Here is a 24,098-nt window from a genome sequence, read left to right as displayed (position 1 = left end):
TCATACGCGGCATGACTCGTCATTCTTTTATTTATTTTTTAAAAATGTGAAAGAATGCAAGGCATAACTCTGTAGTTGTCAGACAGGTTTAAAGGGAATGTTTTGCTATACTGTGCGCCGTTTATATCCCGCTCTTTACCGTGTTGATTTATTGCTTGGAGCCATAAAGTAAAGAACCATCCTTATCTCAGATGTCATGAGATCTCCAATAACTATCATCATTTACTCACACACACTCATGTTTTATGTGACACTCCTTCTTCTAGGGATGCACGATACATCGGCCACCATATCGCCATCGCCCCATATATGTTCATTTTTAATGTTTTTGTTATCGGCCCGATAAGAAAATTTGGTCGATTATATTAAATCCGATAAATAATTTATAATTTCCTTCAGCTGAGACACTTCAGTTCGCCATGATGGTTTTAAATTGCTTGAAATATGATTGGAATCACTTCATAAAAAGAAAATATGGTTCAGTGCAACATGTGAAGCGCATGTCTGTCATATTGGCGACATAAAGTTATAAAAAGACCATCATAATTGTGTGTTTAGGACATGGCTTTTAATGTTCGGGCTCTCAAAAATTATATAAAAATTTGGATTTAGATTTATCGGCAAATATATCGGTTATCGGCTTTTAAATATATGAAGAGTTTGGTTCCAAAACACAATAAATCCATTTAGATTAATTTGAGTAAAAATGTGTTTTCTTTACCAAGAAAGTGGAAAGATGAAAACCGATATATCACTGTAAAGCTGCTTTGAAACAGTCTATATTGGTAAATGTGCGATATAAAGAAGGTGACTTGACTTGACTAGAACAGGGATTTTCAACTGGGGTCGGCAAGGGAGTGTTAGGAGGTCCATGGAGAAAAGTTTAGAGGATAAAAAACTTGTTCTAGAATAAAACGCTGGTGTTTTTGGATCTCTCCTCCACGCAGGCCAGCAGAAGCAGGTGGATCCTGAAATCTTCCGCTTCTTCTACAGCTTCTGGAAGGACACTGAAGCTGCGGCTCAAGACGTGGACTTGCCGGCCGTCGCGCTGGAACACCTGGAGAGCGGCGAGTGTGTCTACAAGCTCTCGTCGTCCGTGAAGACCAGCCACGGCGTGGGAAAGATCGCCATGACCCAGCGCAGGCTCTTCCTGCTGACCGAGGGCCGGCCGGGATACGTCGAGATCACCAAATTCAGAGATATTGAGGTGAGGATCACTTAAAGGGATAGTTCACCCAAAAATGAAAATTAGCCCATGTTTTACTCACCCTCAAGCCATCCTTGGTGTATATGACTCTTTTTTTCTTTTCTTTTTTTTAGACAAAAACAATTGGAGTTATATTAAAAAATAGTTTTATAATGGCAGTTGATTGCAACCAACAGATTGAAGCTCAAAAACGTGCATCCATCCGTCATAAACGAACTTCACGTGGCTCACGTTAATAAAGTCCTTCTGAAGCAAAACAATGAGTTTGTGTAAGAAAAATATTCATATTTAAAACTTTATAAAGTAAAATATCTAGCTTCCGGCCAGATTCCACTTACATGTAAAGTGCAACTTATGCGAGTAATGCGACGCACTGCTGATATTTACACTGTAAAATTGTATTCGTCTGAAAGAAGAAAGTCATGTACACCTCGGATGGCTTGAGGGTGAGCAAATCATGGGCTAATTTTCATTTTAAAGTAACCTAATCCACTTTTAATTAACATCTAGCCAGGCACCCATATTTGATTGTTGGTTTCCTCATGTAACATGAAACATGTTGTTCTCCTCATCCAGGATGTGAAGATATCTTCTGCTCCTTTCCTTCTGCTGAGGATCCCGTCGCTGAAGATCAAAACGTCCTTCAGGAAGGAGTCGTTCGAGGTCAACCTGAAGTCGGAGTGTGACCTCTGGCACCTGATGATCAAAGAGATGTGGGCCGGGAGGAAGATGGCCGACGATCATAAGGTTTGATGACTGCATTATTTTTTTTGTGTGCCAAATTCATCTTCTCACTGTCATCTTCTATTCATCTGCTCAGGGAAACCTAAACGTTTTTGTCAGCCAAACCACTTTACACACAAAATATTTGATGAAAGCGCTATATAAAATCATCAATCAACCAATCAATCAACCAATCAACCAATCAATCAACCAATCAATCAATCAACCAATCAACCAATCAATTAATCAATCAATCAACCAATCAACCAATCAATCAATCATTTTCTTGAAGTTCCCCCAGAGATTTGAAATTATAATATTTCAATAATTACAACTAATTTGCATGATCACGGCTCTCTGATGTCAGATGGTCACATGACATGCAGGTAAACAAATAAAATATTTCATCTTTGTTTAATTTCAATTTGTTTTATTTTCAAATTATTTACTTACAGTATAGGGTTGCACGATTTGATAAAAAGAAATATAGTCCTGTTGTGATTATTTTATCGTATTGCAATTTGAACTGCGATAAACATTTCATGTCATAAGAAAACTTAAAAAAATGTTTTTATTTCTACATTCTTTTTTGCTTTTAAACTGTTCTTTATTGTTATTTTAGTTTTAACTCTAATTATAAAAAATAATTGTAGTAACCTATTAGTAGTAGAGGGCTGCATGATAAATAAAAAAAATAGGGTGTTTTGATCTGATTTTTGTCATATTGTGCTTTGAACTGCGATATGATAAATATGTCATAAGAAAACATCTCACATGGTGAATTTCTTTTATTTCAACATTCTTTATTGCTTTTAAATATTTTTTTTATTGTTATTATCATTGTTTTAACTCTAATTATAAAAAATGAAGACAAAAATGATTACTATTGAAATAATACAATTGTATTTTAAATAAAAAGGAATATTTGAGAAGAATATTAATGATCATTTTATTAATTAAATTATACTTAAATTCTTTACTTTAAAGCTTTAAACCCTTGAGCTTTTATTCTGGAGGAAAACAACAGCTTTATAAACCCTTCTTGTTACAAATCGGTCTAAAAGTCCTGAAAACGTATGTCCACCTAAATGTTCCTAAATGCAAGTTTATATGCGACAAGCAAAGAGAGTTTGTGAGGATCAGCATTTACTGTGAACACCAGAATACTGTGTAAAATAACACCATTGCAGTTTTGAGTAGATACCAGACTGGTTTCGATGTGAGTTTAGTACAGTAGTGTTGGGTTTTGCTCTCACCTTCTCAAACGGCTGTTCCTCTGAAGCTCATGGCCCGAGGGTCAGGAGTGTCTGTCCTGATCGTGTGTGTGTGTGTGTGTGTGTGTGCTGTGATATCTCTGGCACAGGACCCTCAGTTCATGGAGCAGGCCTTGACTAACGCCCTGCTGATGGACGCCGTGGTCGGGAGCCTGCAGTCACAGAAAGCCATCTACGCCGCTAGCAAACTGGCCTACTTCGACAAGATGAAGTTTGAGGGTGTGTATCGCTCAAATAGTTTGTTATGGCTAAACATGTATCACTTAATAAATTGGTGTTTGCTCACTGTATCTGATTGTAAACATCTAAATGTTTTTTCAATTATGATTTTGGCTTCCAGCGATTATGAAAACAAAAGTATCAAGATACAAATATTTAGGGTTTTTAATAGATTGTGGAAGTGCACTTAACATAAGTTGATCTTATTCACTGTTATCTACTTAAGTTTTGTTTATTATTTTTTATTTTGTGTATTTAAATATAAATATAATTATACACAAACGGTCAAAATTTTGGGGTTGGCAAGGTTTTTTAATGTTTTTGAAATAAATCTCTTCTGCTCACCAAGGCCTTAATTTTTTTGATACAGTAAAAACAGTAATATTATGAAATATTATTGCAATTTAAAATAGCTGTTTTCTATGTGAATATACAGTAAAGTGTAATTTATTCCTGTGATCAAAGCTGGATTTTCAGCATCATTACTCCAGTCTTCAGTGTCACATGATCCTTCAGAAATCACTCTAATATGATGATTTGATGCTCAAGACACATTTATGATTATTATCAATGTTCAAAATAGTTGTGCTGCTTCATATTTTTGTGGAAACTGTGATACATTTTATTTTCCAGGGTTATTTGATGAATAGAAAGTTTAGAAAAACAGCATTTATTTGAAAAATAAATCTTTTGTGGCATTTTAAATGTCTTTAACTGTCACTTTTGATCAAATAATGCATCCTTGATCAATAAAATAATTTCTTTCGGAAAAAAATATTACAGACTTATTTATGATCATTTTACATTTTTATTGATTTGTTTTTGAATTATGTTTAAAGAGAATCCACTGTTCATTTTTTAAAGTTCAAAAGTCAATGATTAATTGTGTTAAATGATTGTGATACAGTAAACATGTTTATGATTTTTGCCATAAGTGAGCAGTGTATGCGTCACCGACAGTGTGTGTTACATCTGATAAATGACCTTTTTAGTGTTTAGTGACTATTAGTCCTCACTTTGGCTAAAAGACTCTGCTAATTGATTAAATGTAAATTGACTGACTGTCTCTGGGTTTGTTATAGTGCCCATGATGGTCCCCAAAACGACATCTGAGACCCTCAAACACAAGATTAACCCGTCTCTGGACCAGACGTCTCCTCAAGCGGTGGACGTCCTGCTCTACACGCCCGGTAAGTCTGCCAGGTTTCTGCTAAACATCTCAATAAAGGAAGTCATGTGACTTGTGCACAGTATTTATTTTGAACTCTTAAAGGGATAGTTCACCCCAAAATGAAAACTCTGTCAGTAATTACTCGCCCTCATGTTGTTCAACCCCGTAAGACTTTCGTTCATCTTCAGAACACAAATTAAGATGTTTTTGATTAAATCTGAGAGCTGGATCACTCCTCCATAGGCTTCTTAAGGGATCGAAACTGGCCGGGCCAAAAGTTATGAAAGACATCGTTAAAATAGTCCGAGTGACTACAGCGGCTCAACCTTAAGTTTATCAAGCGACGAGAATACTTTTTGTGCGCAAAAAACAAACAAAAATAACGACTTTATTCAACTCTTCATTTCCTTCTCTGTGGGCCTCGAGTGAGTTCTCGTAGTGTAACAGCGCAAAGCTTCTGGGTTGTACGTCACACGCATCACACACATGACCAATACCAGAGAATGTCTAATATGGGGAGAACTCCCACTCACATTAAACTTCCGGGTTCTGAACTGGTTGCAGTTCCACTCTAGGTCCATATGAGGGCGCTCACAGGCGGAGTGCAGAATGAATGGAGGTCTATGGAGCAATACCCCTAAAAATCCACTTTTCTCAGGATATAATTTTTTGTCTAGTAATTTGAATGTTGTATTCGAAAGAAGATGCAACAAAATTACACATTACTGGGTGTTAGATTTTTTAGAGTCACTTATTTGCTTTAAAAAGTCTTTTAAAATGTCAATGACGTCATACACATCATACGACCAGAAACCTGCTTTACGGCAATCCTTCATTCACTGGTGCTTTCGCGCATAGACAGACGAGAGAAGCCGCGAAATTTAAAAATACTACTGTTATTGTGTCACGAAATGTAGTTTTAATAGTTTTTCAGTCGACAATGTAGTTGTTTAAAGATCAAATCTGTGGTTTATTTATAAAGATAGCGCCTATTTAAAAGTTTGATCTGACGTTTTCGGAGTTGTGAGGACCAGTCTTTCACCGGGTCTCAGCGCTCTGCACCCCGCCTGGAACAGCCTTTCCTCGGCTAGTGCTTCTGACGTTCGCCGCCGGCTCTGATGTCTCTCTCTAGTAGTGGTTAAACATGAGATATAATTCGTCTTGTGTATATCTAACGGGCAATCTTTGGTATCATTAATCGTATCATTTGTTCCCTGGCAAATCGTTTTGGCTGAGGGCAAAGTGAAGTTTCATAACTTTATATTTTGGCTATTTTAACGTTGTATCCTGCTGTGTCTGAATGGTTTACTTTATTTATTGTCTTGTATAACTTATGTAAGCAATAAGGTACGAGAGGCTGTGCTGTATCGTGAATAAGTAACGGCTGGAGGGCGTTGTTAGGCACGACGCGAAGCGGAGTGCCTGCAACCCCTTCAGCCGTTACTTATTCACGATACAGCACTTGCCTCGAGTACCTTATTGCTTTTATAAAACGGTTGCCACACAATAAAAATATTAAAGCCGAAAAATATGTATCTATGCAACTTTCATGAAGTAAAATCACTAAAAGCCTGCCTTCCGCTGGAAAAAATAGTCCCGGAACGTGAACAGCAACAGAAGTTACATATATTATTTCGCCAATAGATGGCGGCAAAGACTGTCTTTATGAGTGAGTGAGTGAGTGAGTCTGTAGAGAAGGCTTTTGAAAGGACTCGAACTTGTGATCACGGAGAAGACAGACGCAACTGACAGATGACTAACGTTATGCACGGAAAACCCCATGACTGTTAAAAGGACAAAATATGCAGCGGACATTCAAACGCATTTTTTTATTATGAATATAGGACTGACCTGAAGGAAAATGCTACGTCTACTGTAAATGCAGGTACACTCGCTTACTCGATCTCTCACAATGCTCTGCTCTAGCTTTAAATGAACAATATCAATGAGATGAAACATCTGTTTAAGTTGCTAAGAGTGGTTGCTAGGGGTGTTGTGTAGTGATACATAGAACCGTTGGGTGAAGCGGTCATAGCCGTGTTTTATCGTGAATAAAGCACAGCTATTGACCAATCAGAATCAAGGATTGGAACTAACCGTTTTATAATATACCTTTTAGGCTACTAATACTGTTATAATGTCTCTTACTGATCAATAAAACTGAAATTTAACAAAAATAGACAGGGTTGTGTCATTTTATTTTATATAGCCTATATTTTTATATAGCCTTTTCATTACTATTTTATTTGCTGTATACTGTTTGTTTATTTTATTGACTAAACTATTTACTATTACTCACTGTATCTTATATTTACTATTTGCACTGCATTGTAGTTGTACCATATCGTATATGCCACGATGCCATCAAGCGGTGTCTCTGGTCGTAATCAGTCCTTCACTGACCAATCAGCGTCCATTAGCAAAATGCTAGCGTGTTATGGGCAACAACAACTCAACCTGTAAGAAATCGAAAGGACATAAGCACTCGTTCATTCAACTTTCGACCTATAACCCATGTTGAACTTGCAGAACCTACATTCAAATCTGAGATTTCTCAATGACAATCGGGTAAAAGAGACAAATTTAGCCGTCTAGCCCCATTGACTCCCATTCATTTTGCACTCGGACGATCGCCCCCAGTGGAACTCTGGTGGAACTACAACCAAAATTAGGTACAATAGGACTTAATAGGGAGTGGCCAGGCTTTCCGTAGACGGGCTTTGCCAATACGCTGATTTCACGCAGCCGCCATTTTGAAATCGAAAGCGAGGCTCCGGTGGGAAGAACCCCGGAAGTACAGCTAGACAACAATGCCTTGGACTACCAACCTGAAGCTGCTGCCGCGATTTACACTATTGGATGTTAATATCCAATATAGGATATGTCTATAGTTCGTTCCTGCTTCTTTTTTTACATTCTGAATTATATATAAAAAAAATGTTTTATTTATAAATGAATTTCAATGTATATAGTCTAAAGTATGAAAGAAATGTATGTTCAGTTTTAGAATAACCAGTGTTTCCCCTACCATTGTTTTGGGGGGGACGACCCCCCGCCCCCCCTAAAATGCTGACGAAATCCAGTCATAAAAAAGGAATTTACTGTATAACGCGGAATTTCACGGAATTTGTAAATTTGAGGAATTAATAGAAAGCAGTTCAGTACACTTGAAATCAAATCGCGATGTAGACTAGTGTGTGTGAATATTAAAACACAAAGACTATTTAAATACGAATCCTGCATGTTCTGTGTGAATGAATGGTGCCGCCGACGCGCAGTTTCATTTACCACACACACACACACACACTGAAGCACGTGTGACGCTTGCGCTGTTTTTTGGCCTATATGAAGACACAAATGCATGAACTTCCTCTCCAGGCTCTAGATCCACTCTGAAAGTCACTTCGTGATCATTTCACGCTTCATTTGAGAAAAACTATCATCATGACATAAACACACAAACTCAAAAGGTTTTCACGGCAACCCGTCAAAATAAAAGTTCGGTTTAACTTGACAGAAATATGTTACTGTTGTACATTAGAATTTAGATATGTCCCAATGTAATAATACACTAACACTAATCCAAATAAATTATCATCAAAACTGAAATTCTTAAAGTCCCTGTAAAGTAAAAATTAAGTAAAAATGTTTTGAGTTTGTCACACCACAGAAAAATGTGTTATTAGTCACCCAGCCAAATTTGAATGATAAAAAAAGCCAGCAAGTACATAAAATAAGCTATCAAAATCTTGAAGAAATGAGCAGTAGTCTCTGCTCTCAAACGCTGGGGGCGTGTCCACTGGCTGCGCTGAAACCACGCCCACTCGCGGGAAAGCTGCCGCCGACGCCACACTCAACTCTACAGCCGGAATGGATGCTCGCACGGTGGGCACACACTGCCGATGATGGCACCAGTTGTCGGCGCGACGGGAGGATGAAGGCTGAGGCGGGAGTCGGTTCGGCCCCATTCACCAGTAACAGCGGATTATCAGTGAATCCCAGACAGTTGTCTCCGACGAAAGTTTATAAAACTATCCCGTGTAAAATGATCACTTACAGAGGCGGGTTTTGGCGGTGATCCTCAGCTCTCCAACAAGGTTGGCTCTTCACAAAATTAATCCACTTCTTCTTGATTTAATCGTTTTTCGGAAATTTAAATAAGGACACCGATCTGTTTTGTACTGATCCGGTGATCGCATCCAGGTAGTACGCATTTCCGTGACGAAGGCATAGCTAGCTAGCAATCTGTAGGCCGTTACTAATAATAGTGCTGACAGTAACTCGCGATTGAGCGGCAAACTGATGTGAATGTGCTCTATTGTTAGGAGCCATGTTAGGAGCGGCCAGCCTCAGGGGCTCCAATTTTTTTTAAATTGCCTTTACAGGGACTTTAAGGAATAATCCATGTTTTAATTTTAACAGTAGGCTAAAGCTCATTGTGCAGCAAGTTATTTGACAAAAAGTTTATTTAATTTCATAAAGCGTATAGTGAGCCTATGTGTGACGTACAACCCAGAAGCGCTGCGCTGTTACACTACGAGAACTCACTCGAGGCCCACAGAGAAGAAAATGAAGAGTTGAATAAAGTCGTTATTTTTGTTTGTTTTTTGCGCACAAAAAGTATTCTCGACGCTTGATAAACTTAAGGTTGAGCCGCTGTAGTCACTCGGACTATTTTAACGATTTTTTACTTTTCTGGGCCGGCCAGTTTCGATCCCTGAAGAAGCCTATGGAGGAGTGATCCAGCTCTCAGATTTAATCAAAAATATCTTAATTTGTGTTCCGAAGATGAACGAAAGTCTTACGGGGTTGGAACAACATGAGGGCGAGTAATTACTGACAGAGTTTTCATTTTGGGGTGAACTATCCCTTTAAGACAAAGAGCAAACATATATTGGTTTCCTAACAAGTGTCTTTCACTTACAAGCGTCTCACAGCTCAACCAGTTTGACCGGGTAGTTCCACTAACGTGAAGATGTTTATAGATTCAGGATGTTGCGTTACTGTTCCTGTGGTCATGGAGGAGAACAGGTTTCCAAATCGGTTGAGCAGAAACTGCTTCGGGCAGAGTTCACATGCTCAGTTATTTCCTCCGTCCTCTCATTGTGTGATTACGACATGTTTCCACGACTCATGACTCACTACAGTACATTAATCTCGTTAGGATTTCCTCACACTGACTTACTGCAAGTCAACACAAACCTTTGCTCACGAGTGATTCTTCTTCATGCAAGGATTGAAAGCTTTGCTGCTCTTAATTCTTGGCTGTTTGTTAAAGGTGTAACGTCAGCTAAACAAACATGAGGCCAGGTCAGGTTACAGGGAATTCCACAGACTGGATTCTGACTCTGTCCTAATGCGTTCAAAACCACAGGAGATCCGAGATCAGAGAAAGCTGCTTTTATGTCACACACATCTGGAATCCTTTTCCTACTTCAAATTAGGCAAAATCCAACGCTTTTAGAAGCATCTGAAGTAGAGCTGTACGATTAATCAAGCCCCTGTCACACAGAGATTCGGGAAAATGCACGGATAAAGTGACCCGGGATTTGACCCGGGTTCGTTTGATTTTGGTTCATTCACACTGCCAGTGATTTTCCAGAACCACAATTCTAAGGTGTTGTGAGTGGTTGCGAGGCCGTTGCTATGTGGTTGCTAGGGTGTTCCGGGTGGTTGCTAGGGCATTTTTAGGTGGTTGCTAGGATATTTTGGGGGGTTGCTAGGGCAGTAGTTCTCAGTTTGATTTGTTGGGTTTCACACAAGAGCACTGATATCAGGACTCGTCAAGTAACTGTAGAATATGATCAGAATACTTCAGTCTTTCTGTTGCGTATCATAATAAAAACACTGTCCAGCTCCTGTTGGTTCAGCTGAATGTAATGGCAAAAGTCACATGTTTTCTTTCCATGTCTGATGATGAGTGACAAACTGTAAAAGATAGTCATAAAAACCAGCGAAAACACTTACAGCTCACATTCCACCACTAAACCAAAGGAAAACAAACAAGACATTTTGCATTAAGAAAGCTTCGATTTTTTGACAATTAAGCAGATTTTCTCTTTAAATTGTCATTACTGTAATACCAAAAAAATAGATATCATTTATATTGTGAAGTGTTTATACATACCGGTAATGTTAAATTCTTGCTGATTGGAATATGTTTTTGAGAATTGAGGGGAAATTGTGGTTGATAGACATGAAACGGTATTGATCCTTAAAATATGCTTTATTTTCTTTATGCAAAATATTTTTTAGAGCCATCTATTCTTTATTTTATTTTATTTTTTCTATTTTTATTCTTCATTATTGATTTGATCAGGACAGGCAGCAGAAACATTCAGCACAAAATGTGTGTTTCCCTCTGTGTCTGTAGAAACACCCATAATGCCCCTGTGAGTTCTGTTGTAAGTGAACCGTTGTGAAGTGAGTCATTCTGAAAGGAGACTGTGGTTGTGTAGTGATTTCCAGCTTGCTGAAGTGTGTTGTGTGTGTGTCTGTAGGTCAGCTGGGTGTGTCGGAGCTGGACGGCGGGGCGAACCCAAAGCTGTGGTGTGCTCTGAGCGATGGGAAGGTGCTGGTGTTCGACGCCGCCAGCTGGTCCATGCAGCAGAACTCTGTTCAAGTGGGAACGTCCCGGCTGGTGAGATTATAGGAGCTTGACCCCGACGTATGAAATGCCTCTTATCATCTCCATATCAGTCTCTAGAGGTTGATTGTGAGTTTGAGGAGGAAATAAGAAATATTGCATAACAGACAACAATATTCAATATATTCACATGAGTATGTCAGCCGCATTTCAGGACGTTTTATTACTATGTATATATGTATGTATTATATATATATATATATATATATATATACATGTATACTATATAAAAGGCTGCATTTGTTTCTTTCAAAATTTAATAAAACCGTAATATTGTGAAATATTATTACAGTTTAAAACAGCTGTTTTCTATGTGAATATATAGTAAAGTGTCATTTATTTCTGTGATCAAAGCTGAATTTTCAGCATCATTACTCCAGTCTTCAGTGTCACATGATCATTCAGAAATCACTCTAATATGATGATTTGCTGCTGCATTATTATTAATGTCTCTTATTATTATTATCAATGTTGAAATACTTTTGTGGAAACCATGATTTATTTTTTTCAGGATTCTTAGATGAATAGAAAGTTTAAAAGAACAGCATTAGTCTGAAATAGAAATCTTTTGTAACATTATAAATGTATTTACTCTCACTTTTGATCAATTTAATGTGTCTTTGCTGAATAAAACTATACATTTCTTTTATTTCTTAAAAAAAAAAAATCTTACTGACTCCAAACTGTTGAACGGTAGTGCATAATGTGACAAAGGCTTTCTGTTGTATATTCAGGCCACATTTATGACATATTTTTGGGGATTTTATTCCATCACATTATTAGTCATGTCTACTGTCTACTACTACAGACTACTGTCATTCCCTCACAGCCTGGACTCATCAGCGCTCATTGTTTCCAAACTGGGCGATCACATGACGTTAAGCATTTTCTGGCGCATAATGTGACGTTTGAGAACCTAAAACCCTGTTTCTCCCGGTTGACACGGCAACACATAACCGGCGTTATCAGAAATCTCCACTTTGGCCGGAGTTTTTTAGAAATAATCGTTTTCTGTGATAAAAACAGGGTTTTCGTGGAAATGAGAGGCGAAACCGCAGGGAAATATCTGCGTCTTCCCTTCGTGTAAACGGGGCATCACTTTCTCACTCATTTAAACATACTACTATTTGGGATGTGCTAATTCTATTTTCGAATACTATTTAGGATGGATAGTATGCGAATTGGGACGCAGCAATTGCCTCACAGCCTGGACTCATTATTAGCACTCATTGTTTTCACCTGTGTCTTATCTTTTTGTTTCTTGGATTCCCCTTTTTTCCTGTGTCCTGTTTTTCCGTTCCTGTGTCACCCTCTGGATTTGTTTGTTTGATTGGACTGATTTACTGTGCTCTGACCTTTTGCCTGTCTTTTACTACGATTGCGGATTACCCTTTCATTAAAGCACTGCATTTGGATCCTCAACCTTCGTGTCTCGGACTCTCAGGGCATTTCGTTACAGTGATGCTTCTCGTCATAGCTGGCATAGTAGTGTCGCCCCCTACTGGTTACTGTATTAACGCACGTTTCTCCTCTCCTGTCAGAACTGCATGCTTGCAGTGAACCAGCATCAGCTGTGGATCGGCTCAAAGGATTCGTTCATTTACATCATAAACCCGCGGAGCGTGTCGTGCAATAAGCAGCTGACGGAGCATCGCGGCGAGGTCACCGGACTCACCCTGGAGGAGAGAACCGACAAATTCAGGTAACAAAGACAAAGCAGAACAGTCATTAACCCATATCAGTGCTAAATGAAGAGATGTTTTTCCCCGATGGCCGTTCCAGTCAGACGGTGGCGTACTCGTGCGGGGAAGATGGCAGCGTGAACGTGTGGGACGTGTCCTCTCTGCAGGTCCGACGGCAGTTCAGAGTCTCCTGTGACAGACTGCAGTCCATCCAGATCCACAACGGCATGCTGTGGTGCTGTGAGTCTGCCTCGCCTAGCATTATATTATAAGGGCTTTTTTTTTTTTTTGATGCAGGGAAATTTCCAGTAGCACCTCAATGCAGTACATGAGATCCACGGGGAGGAGTCGGATCAAGATCCAAGGGGTGGAGATGGGTAGGATTAGGGGTGGGTTTAGGGATTAGGGGTGGGTTTAGGGATTAGGGGTGGGTTTAGGGATCAGGGGTGGGTTTAGGGATTAGGGGTGGGTTTAGGGATCAGGGGGCGGAGATGGGTAGGATTAGGGGTGGGTTTAGGGATTAGGGGTGGGTTTAGGGATCAGGGGGCGGAGATGGGTAGGATTAGGGGTGGGTTTAGGGATTAGGGGTGGGTTTAGGGATTGGGGTGGGTTTAGGGATCAGGGGTGGGTTTAGGGATTAGGGGTGGGTTTAGGGATTAGGGGTGGGTTTAGGGATCAGGGGGCGGAGATGGGTAGGATTAGGGGTGGGTTTAGGGATTAGGGGTGGGTTTAGGGATTGGGGTGGGTTTAGGGATCAGGGGTGGGTTTAGGGATTAGGGGTGGGTTTAGGGATCAGGGGGCGGAGATGGGTAGGATTAGGGGTGGGTTTAGGGATTAGGGGTGGGTTTAGGGATTAGGGGGCGGAGATGGGTAGGATTAGGGGTGGGTTTAGGGATTAGGGGTGGGTTTAGGGATCAGGGGGCGGAGATGGGTAGGATTAGGGGTGGGTTTAGGGATTAGGGGTGGGTTTAGGGATCAGGGGGCGGAGATGGGTAGGTTTAGGGGTGGGTTTAGGGTTTAGGGGTGGGTTTAGGGATCAGGGGGTGGAGATGGGTAGGTTTAGGGGTGGGTTTAGGGATCAGGGGTGGGTTTAGGGATTAGGGGGCTGAGATGGGTAGGTTTAGGTATATGTAAGGTGGGAGGAGTTGGATCTGGATCCGACTCCTCCCCGTGGATTTCATGTTCTGCATTGAGAACCATCTCGAAATTTCTACAAACAAGAAAATCCAGACGAAATTAATTTTTGATTTCGGTCTAAAGAGTTTTGTTGTGCCTAAATCATGCACTGAAATTTTCCTGTAATGTCACATTTACCTCAGAAAAGCCATTCAGTGACCATAGCTTGATGGTCAAATAGAATAATAGCTCTAGAGAGGAGAATTTTGACAAATATGTGCACTGTATTACATATTTTTTTTTTTTTTTTTTTTTTTTTTTTTTTTACTTATCCTGATTAGGGCTGTCACTTTTGTGAAAAAATACTGTTCGATTTTTGAGACATAAGTGTTCATTGAATCGATTGTAAAATAGATTTTCCATGTCTAAAGACGTTTCCATTTTCAACACCAAATATAGGCAAATCCACGGACACCTAACGGGCATTAGGACGAACGTAAAGAGGGCGCTTGAGACCAATGTTCCCTCTAAGCTGCGCGCGTGCTCGGCCGCGCACTTCTGATGCCTCGGCCGCGCACTTCTAAGCGGCGGCCGCGCAGAAAAGAATAAAATGACACACAGAGGACTGACGCGAAACGTGTGGGGAAATCCATTTGATTGTAGTTTAAGTGAGAAATAATTGCAGTGCTCTGGTCAACCGCTATAGAGAGAAAACTGGTGAATGCAGTTTACAGGTTTCATAGAAAGAGAATGATGTGAGCACGTGTGATTGGCAGTGAGTCGTGTGTGCGGACCAAATAGCTCAATACGAGAGGCAACGAGAAACGCAAAGACATGTGAAATAAAATAAAATCATAATGTTTTAAAGAAGAGTGGTTTGATTAAAGTGGTGGAAATAACGGTTATGGACACAGAACGGTAACAATTACACACCCACCCGCGTGCAAATTCAAAATGCATAGTTTAAATAGATGTTTTTGTCTGTGGGGGAGTTTCAGGGATGGTTAGATTATAAAAGATTAGATTATATTCATTTTTCTTGAAAATATTTAGCTATTAGATCTATTTAAATGCTTTGTTTTCATAACAATATAATATGTTAACAAATTTAAGCATTTAAACTGATATATTATATCACTTCAAATACTTCAATTCGTTTTTTTTTTATATTATATTATGCCTATATTTTATTATATTATAAGCCTAAATAAAGAATCTCACAAGGGTATTGTTTAGGGCTCCTTGCCATTAAAAAGTTTGAAACCCCCTGCTAAAGAATGCTTCCTGTACACAATTAATTGACTGTCAAAAACACTTTATGGTTTTCCCAAACCATCTCGGTGTAACAGCTTACTTTTCTTTTTTACTATATTCTATTATTGTAAAGAATTGAACTGTCCTGCAGAAGATTTTTTAAATTATTTTTCATAGGATTTCTTGGTAAAGACTGTACAGTTAACAGCACTGTAAAAAAATATCAGGTAACCTAAAATGTGCTTCATTTAGTGACTTCTTCATTTGTTAAGAAGCTTGTTTTTCGAAAATATGATTTAATACCAATAAGTTACATCAAGGGTCAAATAAAATAGAAATGGCACATTCAAGTTAAAAGTTACAACTGAATGTTGAAACCATTGTGTTTCTACATGCTGTACAGGTCAGGTATAAAGAATATTTTTGCTCAGGTGGAGAAAAAGCGCAACATTCAGGGATTGAAATTAACACCCTCGACCCGACAAATGCGGGTAAAAATGAACTTTGGCGAGTAACGCTGTCAAATCACGAGCCAATCTGGCGTGTTTCTATGTTTACTCACTTTGCTGGGGAAGTTCGTGTAAGACAAATCTGCACGGATTTTGCGCAAATAAGCAACTCGTGAGTCCTCATGATGATATATATTAAATACAGAATCTGTGCATTTCTGGCGTACTTGAACACACGTCACTAAGGGTGTATTCACACCAGGAAAGTCCGATAGTTCACTTGCTTTGGTCCGGACCAAATAATCTTTTTTTTTTTTTTTTGGTACGGTTCGCTTTCACACTGCTCTTTTTGCAAGTGAACCAAAATTTGTAAACAAAACCACACGTGTGCTAAGGTCGTCCATTCATTGGACAAGGATTCTCAAGTAGGGAAATCAGGAAGTGCAAAAAAGGCTCAGCATGGAGATTATTTCGTACTGCAATATTTGTTATTTGACTAATTTTGTGTTATATTCTGTACAAACGCAATATGAATAAACTGCGCAGAAGACGGATAAGGTATAAAGTTTTCATTCATAGAGAGGCGCTATGTTCACACGCCGGAATGGAATTCTCTTTCGCACTTGAACAATAACACAAACCATAATGCCAAAATCTCCGACTACGGAAGCCTGTTAACTCAAAGGCGCAGTGCTTTCTTGCAATTGGGTCGGTTCATGTTCACACCGTAAACGAACCGTACCAGAGTTCGTTTGGAAGCGTACCGAGACCACCTCTTCAGCTGGGTCTCGGTTCGGTTGTTTGGTCCGCACCCGAGTTCGATTGCTGTATTCACACCTGCCCAAAAGGTCCGCACCAAGGGGGGAAACGAACTAGAGTTTGATTCAATCGAACCAAACAAGGCAGGTGTGAGTACACCCTAAGCAACAAATAACGGCGCGCTTGTTCACTTGCATTGAAGTAATAGCGAATATTAAAAAGCATTTGGTTAACAGAAAAGACATTGTTATTTTCCAACATCCTACATGTTCTGTGTACTGTATTGATCTGTCCACCTAAAACACATTTTTGGTAAAAAAAAAAAAAAGGCCGTTAAAATCGATTCCCTATTTTCTTTTTCGAAACTTGTGTTGATTGGTCCGATCGATTGTGCAATCGATTTTCGTACGTAAAGTGACAGCCCTTATCTTGATGTCATTATTTTGAATAAATCTGTAATGAAAACAAGTGTTTATTACAGCCACTGTTTAAATGGCGGAGTAGACACTATTATATCATACGTAAAAACTGCCTTATGTGCAGTTTGAATGTTTATATGCAACTCTGTTTTCATTTGAGTGTTGATTGTGATTAATTGATTGTTAAAGAAACGTTGTTTTCAGTTGCATTACAAACTTTATTTGTGTCAAAGGTGGGCGTGATTGTGTGATGGAAGTGCGCAGGAACGGCACGGTTCATCGTAAGATGTCTCTTCCAGATCACCTGCTGGGTTCACCGAGGGGCTTCAGCAGTTTCCTGCTCTTTAATGAGGTAAAAACCAGCGGGTTGACATTTCCCCACGGCTAGACTCTGTTTCACAGCTCGTCCGGTTCTCTGTGTCCGTCCAGCTGGGCTTCAGGACTCGTTAGGTTAATGGATCGCACGTGTGAGGTCATTTACGAGCTGTTTTAATGGCTCTCGGCCTCTCTGATGAGCTGTGATGGGACAAGCTCTGATGATTCGCAAGAAAAGAGATTCTCAAAAAGTTGCTATGGTGTTTTGAGTTTTTCCTGCAATATAGATGACATGATTAGCCGTGTTTCCATTACCCTTCGAATTGCGTGAATTGAAAATACGCACAATTGAAACACGTCAATTTCGCAAAAACTCCCGATTATCGCAAAAACTTTTTTTTTTTACGCTCGCATGAGGTGGTTTTATAGGCAATTCGAAAAAGGAATATTTCGGCAAACTGCAATGGAAACAGTTTTTGCGCATTTACAGTCGCCTGACTTAGAAGGGCGTCGTGTGTTTGGACAGAATACGAGACGGAGTTCTTTATTAAATTCATAAAAGAAAAAAGAATTACAGGAATATTGGATTCTAAACCTCAAAGAAATGCCACAATCACGACCTCGGAGCAGAAATGAGGGAGAAACACCTCATATGTGCCGCTCACAGTATAAGGGTCTTGCCATTAATGCTTGGGTAACACGCCACGTCTCTAATAATAATAATTATAATGTCTAGTGCGGTGGCTCGGATATATATTACCAACCAATGTCCGTCGCCATGATTTTTGTAATGACTGATCGCGAGAGGAAAAAATGACGTTTTAGTCGCATTTTAGACGTACAACCCAGAAGCGCTGCGCTGTTACACTACGAGAACTCACTCGAGGCCCACAGAGAAGGAAATAAATAGTTGAATAAAGTCGTTATTTTTGTTTGTTTTTTGCGCACAAAAAGTATTCTCGTCGCTTGATAAACTTAAGGTTGAGCCACTGTAGTCACTCGGACTATTTTAACGATGTCTTTAATAACTTTTCTGGGCCGGCCAGTTTCAATCCCTTAAGAAGCCTATGGAGGAGTGATCCAGCTCTCAGATTTAATCAAAAATATCTTAATTTGTGTTCTGAAGATGAACGAAAGTCTTACGGGGTTGAACAACATGAGGGAGAGTAATTAAGATTGCACTGAACTTTCTGAACAAAACATTTTTTCTGCACACTCGTGTGTCTTCTGAGTTCTGCACGCTCGCAAATCCTATAATGTAAAATGCAATGTAGACATTATCCAAATAAGAGATTCATTGTGCAGTCAGCTTCATTTATTATAACAGAAGTTTGTGTGATCGCGACGGCGACATTTAAATTGAAACTATTACAGGGAAGCGTGTGTTTTTAAGGGGAAGCGCATCTCCTTAGCCTTAGAGTTGGTTCACCCTCTGCCTTTGCAAACTATTCTAAACCAAGCTTTCAGGGAACATTATCTTAAATAAAGACTGAAATAGATGTTGTGTGTAGGAAGTCATGTGACTGTGGTGTAGTTTGTTTATAGCCTAAGTTTAGCGTACTTCTGGTAATTGTATTTAAGGTTCAAAATTCTTTTTGTGAACATTATCATGATGAACAAGATTAAAACTTAGTTAATCACTGTTTCCCAACAGGAAAAATCCTGTTGGGTTTTTGTCGAGGGAACCAGAGTGATGTTAACTTCACAAATACATCATCATCACTGCGTCTGCAGTGCTCTATGTGACTATTTGGGTTGCACTTTATTGTGTACTTACCTAAGAAAGTATTGTATGGAGCGAATTATGTGCCATAATTAAACAAACAAATCCAGCATTTTGCAAATAAACTCGATCTGCTTTGCAAAGGAAAACTCGACTCTCAAACAAACTCGATCTGGAAAACCTCAAGATGTTTATAATAAATAAAGTAAAATGAATCCCCTATTTTAGCGCCATCTGCTGTTTTAGGAGAGGAAGTTACTCAACTGCATTTGTGAGAAAATCTGCCTGGACACATTTGTGAGAAAATCGAGCCGAGAGATCTCACAATCATGTCAGACAGATATGCTCTAGATTTGGTATTTGTTCAAAGGTTACATGCAATTTGTAGGATGGTTTGTATTTACTTGTGAAATATTATCTAGGCTCATTTATTTATATTTGTAAAACACAATATTGGTTACTCCACTGCATTTTAGCTCAAATTGACCTTTATTTTTGCAAATTGCTTTGTTTGTTTGCGAGTCGAGTTTTCCTTTGCAAAGCAGATCGAGTTTGTTTGCAAAATGCTGGATTTGTTTGTTTAATTATGGCACATAATTCGCTCCATCGTACTGGTAATATAAGGTACATGGGTTAAGGGTAGGTTCAGGGTTAGTACCTACCGGTAGTTATTATCCACATATTACAATTTCTATAATAAGTTCATAGCATGTACATGGGAAACAGGACTGTAAAATAAAGTTCTACCAAAATGTGAGTATTTACAAAGACCTTTAAGTCGAGAAACGGCAGGCAAAACATTTTTTTTTTTTTTTTTTTTACTGGTCAATTTTGAGATTTTGGGATATTTGTCTTCAATAACATGTCTTCTTTCATACTTGTGGTGAAAAAAAGTCCGAAATACACATTTAGGTCTTTATTTTACAACACTTTGTCTGTTTGCGTCTGTAGATTTCTCATAAATTCATCAAAAGTTGGCGTTCTAGTTCGCGATCTGCACCCTGTCATCACACACACCGTTAGAAAGCTCTCTCTCTCCTGTACAACGCTGTCAGATCCGAATATGGCCATTTCCTTTTTATCAGCAACCAATCGTGAAAGTAAAAGGGGGGATTTAACTCTAAATGTACAATCTCATTGGCTGATGCTAAATCTTTAAAGCCCCTTTTCTAAAAAAATCTCAACTTCAGTAGGACCTACACTCACCGGCCACTTTATTAGGTACACCTGTCCAACTGCTCGTTAACACTTAATTTCTAAGCAGCCAATCACATGGCGGCAACTCAGTGCATTTAGGCATGTAGACATGGTCAAGACAATCTGCTGCAGTTCAAACCGAGCATCAGTATGGGGAAGAAAGGTGATTTGAGTGACTTTGAACGTGGCATGATTGTTGGTGCCAGAAGGGCTGGTCTGAGTATTTCAGAAACTGCTAATCTACTGGGATTTTCACGCACAACCATCTCTAGGGTTTACAGAGAATGGTCCGAAAAAGAAAAAACATCCAGTGAGCGGCAGTTCTGTGGGCGGAAATGCCTGGTTGATGCCAGAGGTCAGAGGAGAATGGCCAGACTGGTTCGAGCTGATAGAAGGGCAACAGTGACTGAAATAACCACTCGTTACAACCGAGGTATGCAGCAAAGCATTTGTGAAGCCACAACACGCACAACCTTGAGGCGGATGGGCTACAACAGCAGAAGACTCCACCGGGTACCACTCATCTCCACTACAAATAGGAAAAAGAGGCTACAATTTGCAAGAGCTCACCAAAATTGAACAGTTGAAGACTGGAAAAATGTTGCCTGGTCTGATGAGTCTCGATTTCTGTTGAGACATTCAGATGTTAGAGTCAGAATTTGGCGTAAACAGAATGAGAACATGGAACCATCATGCCTTGTTACCACTGTGCAGGCTGGTGGTGGTGGTGTAATGGTGTGGGGGATGTTTTCCTGGCACACTTTAGGCCCCTTAGTGCCAATTGGGCATCGTTTAAATGCCACGGCCTACCTGAGCATTGTTTCTGACCATGTCCATCCCTTTATGGCCACCATGTACCCATCCTCTGATGGCTACTTCCACCATGTCACAAAGCTCTAATCATTTCAAATTGGTTTCTTGAACATGACAATGAGTTCACTGTACTAAAATGGCCTCCACAGTCACCAGATCTCAACCCAATAGAGCATCTTTGGGATGTGGTGGAACGGGAGATTCGCATCATGGATGTGCAGCCGACAAATCTGCGGCAACTGTGTGATGCCATCATGTCAATATGGACCAAACTCCCTGAGGAATGCTTCCAGCACCTTGTTGAATCTATGCCACGAAGAATTGAGGCAGTTCTGAAGGCAAAAGGGGGTCCAACCTGTTACTAGCATGGGGTACCTAATAAAGTGGCCGGTGAGTGTATATACACCAAACTGTCCAGTCTTGTACCTAGTTATATTATGAAGACATTTACAAAGGGATTTGTAAATATATTATTCCTATCCTTATTTATATAAAGTTTTATTCCAAAAAACATGGCGAAAATAATTTTTTTTAAGGGTATTGACAGTATATTCTGATTTACAGGATAACAGAAGTAGATATCCATAAATTCCTCTGTAATTTTCCCCCCATCTAATATGTGAACACAATGAAAAAATAATACTCCAATACTCAGATTTTTGCAAATTGGGATTTTAATTCTCAATTTTGGCAATATTTGTCACGAGCTGTCATCAACAAAAGACCTGCATTAATATAAAAAAAAAAAAAAAAAAAAAAAAAAGTTTTATGGAACATATACAGCATATGAGGGTTTGCAAGTATATGCAAATTAGCGCATGTTTAATTAGATAATGCATAATTAGCATATTTAAACATTAAATTACAGAAAACTTTTTTTTTCTCATCTTAATGTAGGTAATCAACTGGGGACGTTTCATGGTGATATCTGCTAGTTAAAAAAATGACCCTATTCACCTGTAGTGTCTCACCTTAAGTGTTATTCTGGAGTCTTTGGTATTAATGAGCTGAATGTGGTTGCAGTCGGAGCAGCTGTGGGCCGGTTTCGCAGACGCAGGCGAGCTGTGTGTGTGGCACTGCAGAAACCTGAACAAACCCATCATCAGGATCCAGCTCAAAGACTGCGCCGGTGTCGTCTGCATGATCAAAGTCAAGAGTCAGGTGAGGCACGCCACACGTTCATCCCTCTGTCAAAACTCATGAGTTTATCAAGTAAAAGATTACAAATGGCATTCGAATGTCCCGGTGTCAGATCTGGGTGGGTTGTCACGGCCGCAGCGCCGCAGGAAAAGCCCGCGGGAAGATCTACGTGGTGAACACGGACCGCTACACGGTGGAGAAGGAGCTGGTGGCGCACACCGACAGCGTTCAGACGCTGTGCTCGGCTGAGGATCGGTACGTGCTCAGCGGAGCCGCGCAGGACGACGGGAAAATCGGCATCTGGAAAGTTGAGTAGAAACCAGATATGAACACGCATCAAGATATGCACACGTTAGTGGAGCAGAATACGAGGAAAAAATGCATTGTGGAATAGTTGAACCGCAGTGATGAGAAATGTGCCTGGACTTTTGCGGCTGAAACATGCAAATAATATTGTGTTTATATAAATATTAAAGGGTTAGTTCACCCAAAAATGAAAATGATGTCATTAATGACTCACCCTCATGTCGTTCCAAGCCCGTAAGACCTCCGTTCATCTTTAAGATATTTTAGATTTAGTCCGAGAGCTTTCTGTCCCTCCATTGTAAATGTATGTACGGTATACTGTCCTTGTCCAGAAAGGAAATAAAGACATCATCAAAGTAGTCCATGTGACATCAGTGGGTTAGTTAGAGTGTGTTGAAGCATCGAAAATACATTTTGCTCCAAAAATAATGATGTCTTTATTTTTTCCTTTCTGGACAAGGACAGTATACCGTACATACATTTACAATGGAGGGACAGAAAGCTCTCGGACTAAATCTAAAATATCTTAAAGATGAACGGAGGTCTTACGGGACGACATGAGGCCGAGTCATTAGTGACATCATTTTCATTTTTGGGTGAACTAACCCTTTAAGTGTTAATATTGAAGGGAAAGACACTACTTTTATAATGAATTTCTCAGTGTTATATCAATATTTATGTACCTCATTCATGTCTGAATGTGATTTATAATGGAAGATTTCCTCTGGACTGGAAGTCCAAAAGCAGCAAATGTGCCAGTGTAAGTGTGTATTAGTGTGCAAACACACAGGACGTAAAAGAGAGGCTTGTTTTAAGATGTTTTTACTGCATTATAGATCATTTGCTTCAGTGGTCATCAGTAAAACATCAGCAGGCGATGAAATGCATGTATTTTACACAAGTGAATTTGTAAAGGGATCATTTTATCTTTCTTTTCTTTTTAATAATGAACAACTGGTGGCATTTTAGACATGTGAAAATGCACTTTACCAAGACTAGTTATCTTATTTACCAATAATAATAGTTTAGAATGCACAAGTTTGTCTTTTGTTCATTTGAAACACTTTGAGCAAAAGAACAATGAGCCTCGTTGAACAGTCTTAATTTTTAAAGCCATAGAACATAATGAAGGAGTTACTGTGTTATGCGTATATATTGTATTTCATATGAAGAACTTTTGTAATATATTGTATCTGTATTTAACTATACAAAATGGCCATAATGGTTTTATATTGAAGCATTTTACTTCTGCATTTGTTCATAAATGTTTTTTGTTTTTTTGTAAGACGGGTTTAGTTCATCATTTTAGATTAAATTAACAAAGACTTCTGTATTTATTGTACTTACTCCTTATAAACGTCCCTGTTGTAAAGCACTAGAGGGCAGCAGATTCAATCTCTTTATCATCTTTACAGCTTCTTGTCGTTCGTAATGCTTCATTCTCTGGCAAATACTAGTACATTAATTACTATTGCCTACTATTAAAAAACTGCTCATTTAAAACAATATATGTGAAACGGCACGCAATGACAAACATTCAAACAATAGTATGCGTGTCACATGACCTAATCACAATGCATGTTTACTTAAGAAAGTGTAGCATTGCTGTTAATATATTTATCAGAAATGAAAAATATGATTATTTTGCATTTTTAAATTAGTTCTGTGCACTTTTGACAGTGTGA

General features: G+C 39.2%; 1 protein-coding gene across 3 annotated transcripts in view; it reads left to right on the top strand.

The window, feature by feature from the left end:
• dennd3a (DENN/MADD domain containing 3a) overlaps window positions 1-22,456 on the top strand; it is a 38,949-nt gene extending 16,493 nt beyond the window's left edge. For all 3 annotated transcript variants that reach the window (XM_056243737.1, XM_056243734.1, XM_056243735.1), the window contains 10 exons: window positions 948-1,207; window positions 1,784-1,954; window positions 3,294-3,423; window positions 4,506-4,613; window positions 11,095-11,234; window positions 12,782-12,942; window positions 13,023-13,162; window positions 17,153-17,271; window positions 21,991-22,128; window positions 22,220-22,456. In XM_056243737.1, coding sequence (XP_056099712.1) covers window positions 948-1,207; window positions 1,784-1,954; window positions 3,294-3,423; window positions 4,506-4,613; window positions 11,095-11,234; window positions 12,782-12,942; window positions 13,023-13,162; window positions 17,153-17,271; window positions 21,991-22,128; window positions 22,220-22,423 — 1,571 coding nt within the window. In that variant the 3' untranslated portion in view covers window positions 22,424-22,456. The remainder of the gene's footprint in view (window positions 1-947; window positions 1,208-1,783; window positions 1,955-3,293; window positions 3,424-4,505; window positions 4,614-11,094; window positions 11,235-12,781; window positions 12,943-13,022; window positions 13,163-17,152; window positions 17,272-21,990; window positions 22,129-22,219) is intronic.
• Window positions 22,457-24,098: the final 1,642 nt, after the last annotated feature.

This window comes from Rhinichthys klamathensis, unplaced genomic scaffold (assembly GCF_029890125.1).
Source record: "Rhinichthys klamathensis goyatoka isolate OS25496 unplaced genomic scaffold, OSU_Roscu_1.1 h1tg000835l_1, whole genome shotgun sequence".
Lineage (NCBI taxonomy): Eukaryota > Metazoa > Chordata > Actinopteri > Cypriniformes > Leuciscidae > Rhinichthys > Rhinichthys klamathensis.
The sequence above is the reverse complement of the archived record's forward strand: the minus strand, read 5'-3'. Positions and strand labels throughout refer to the sequence as shown.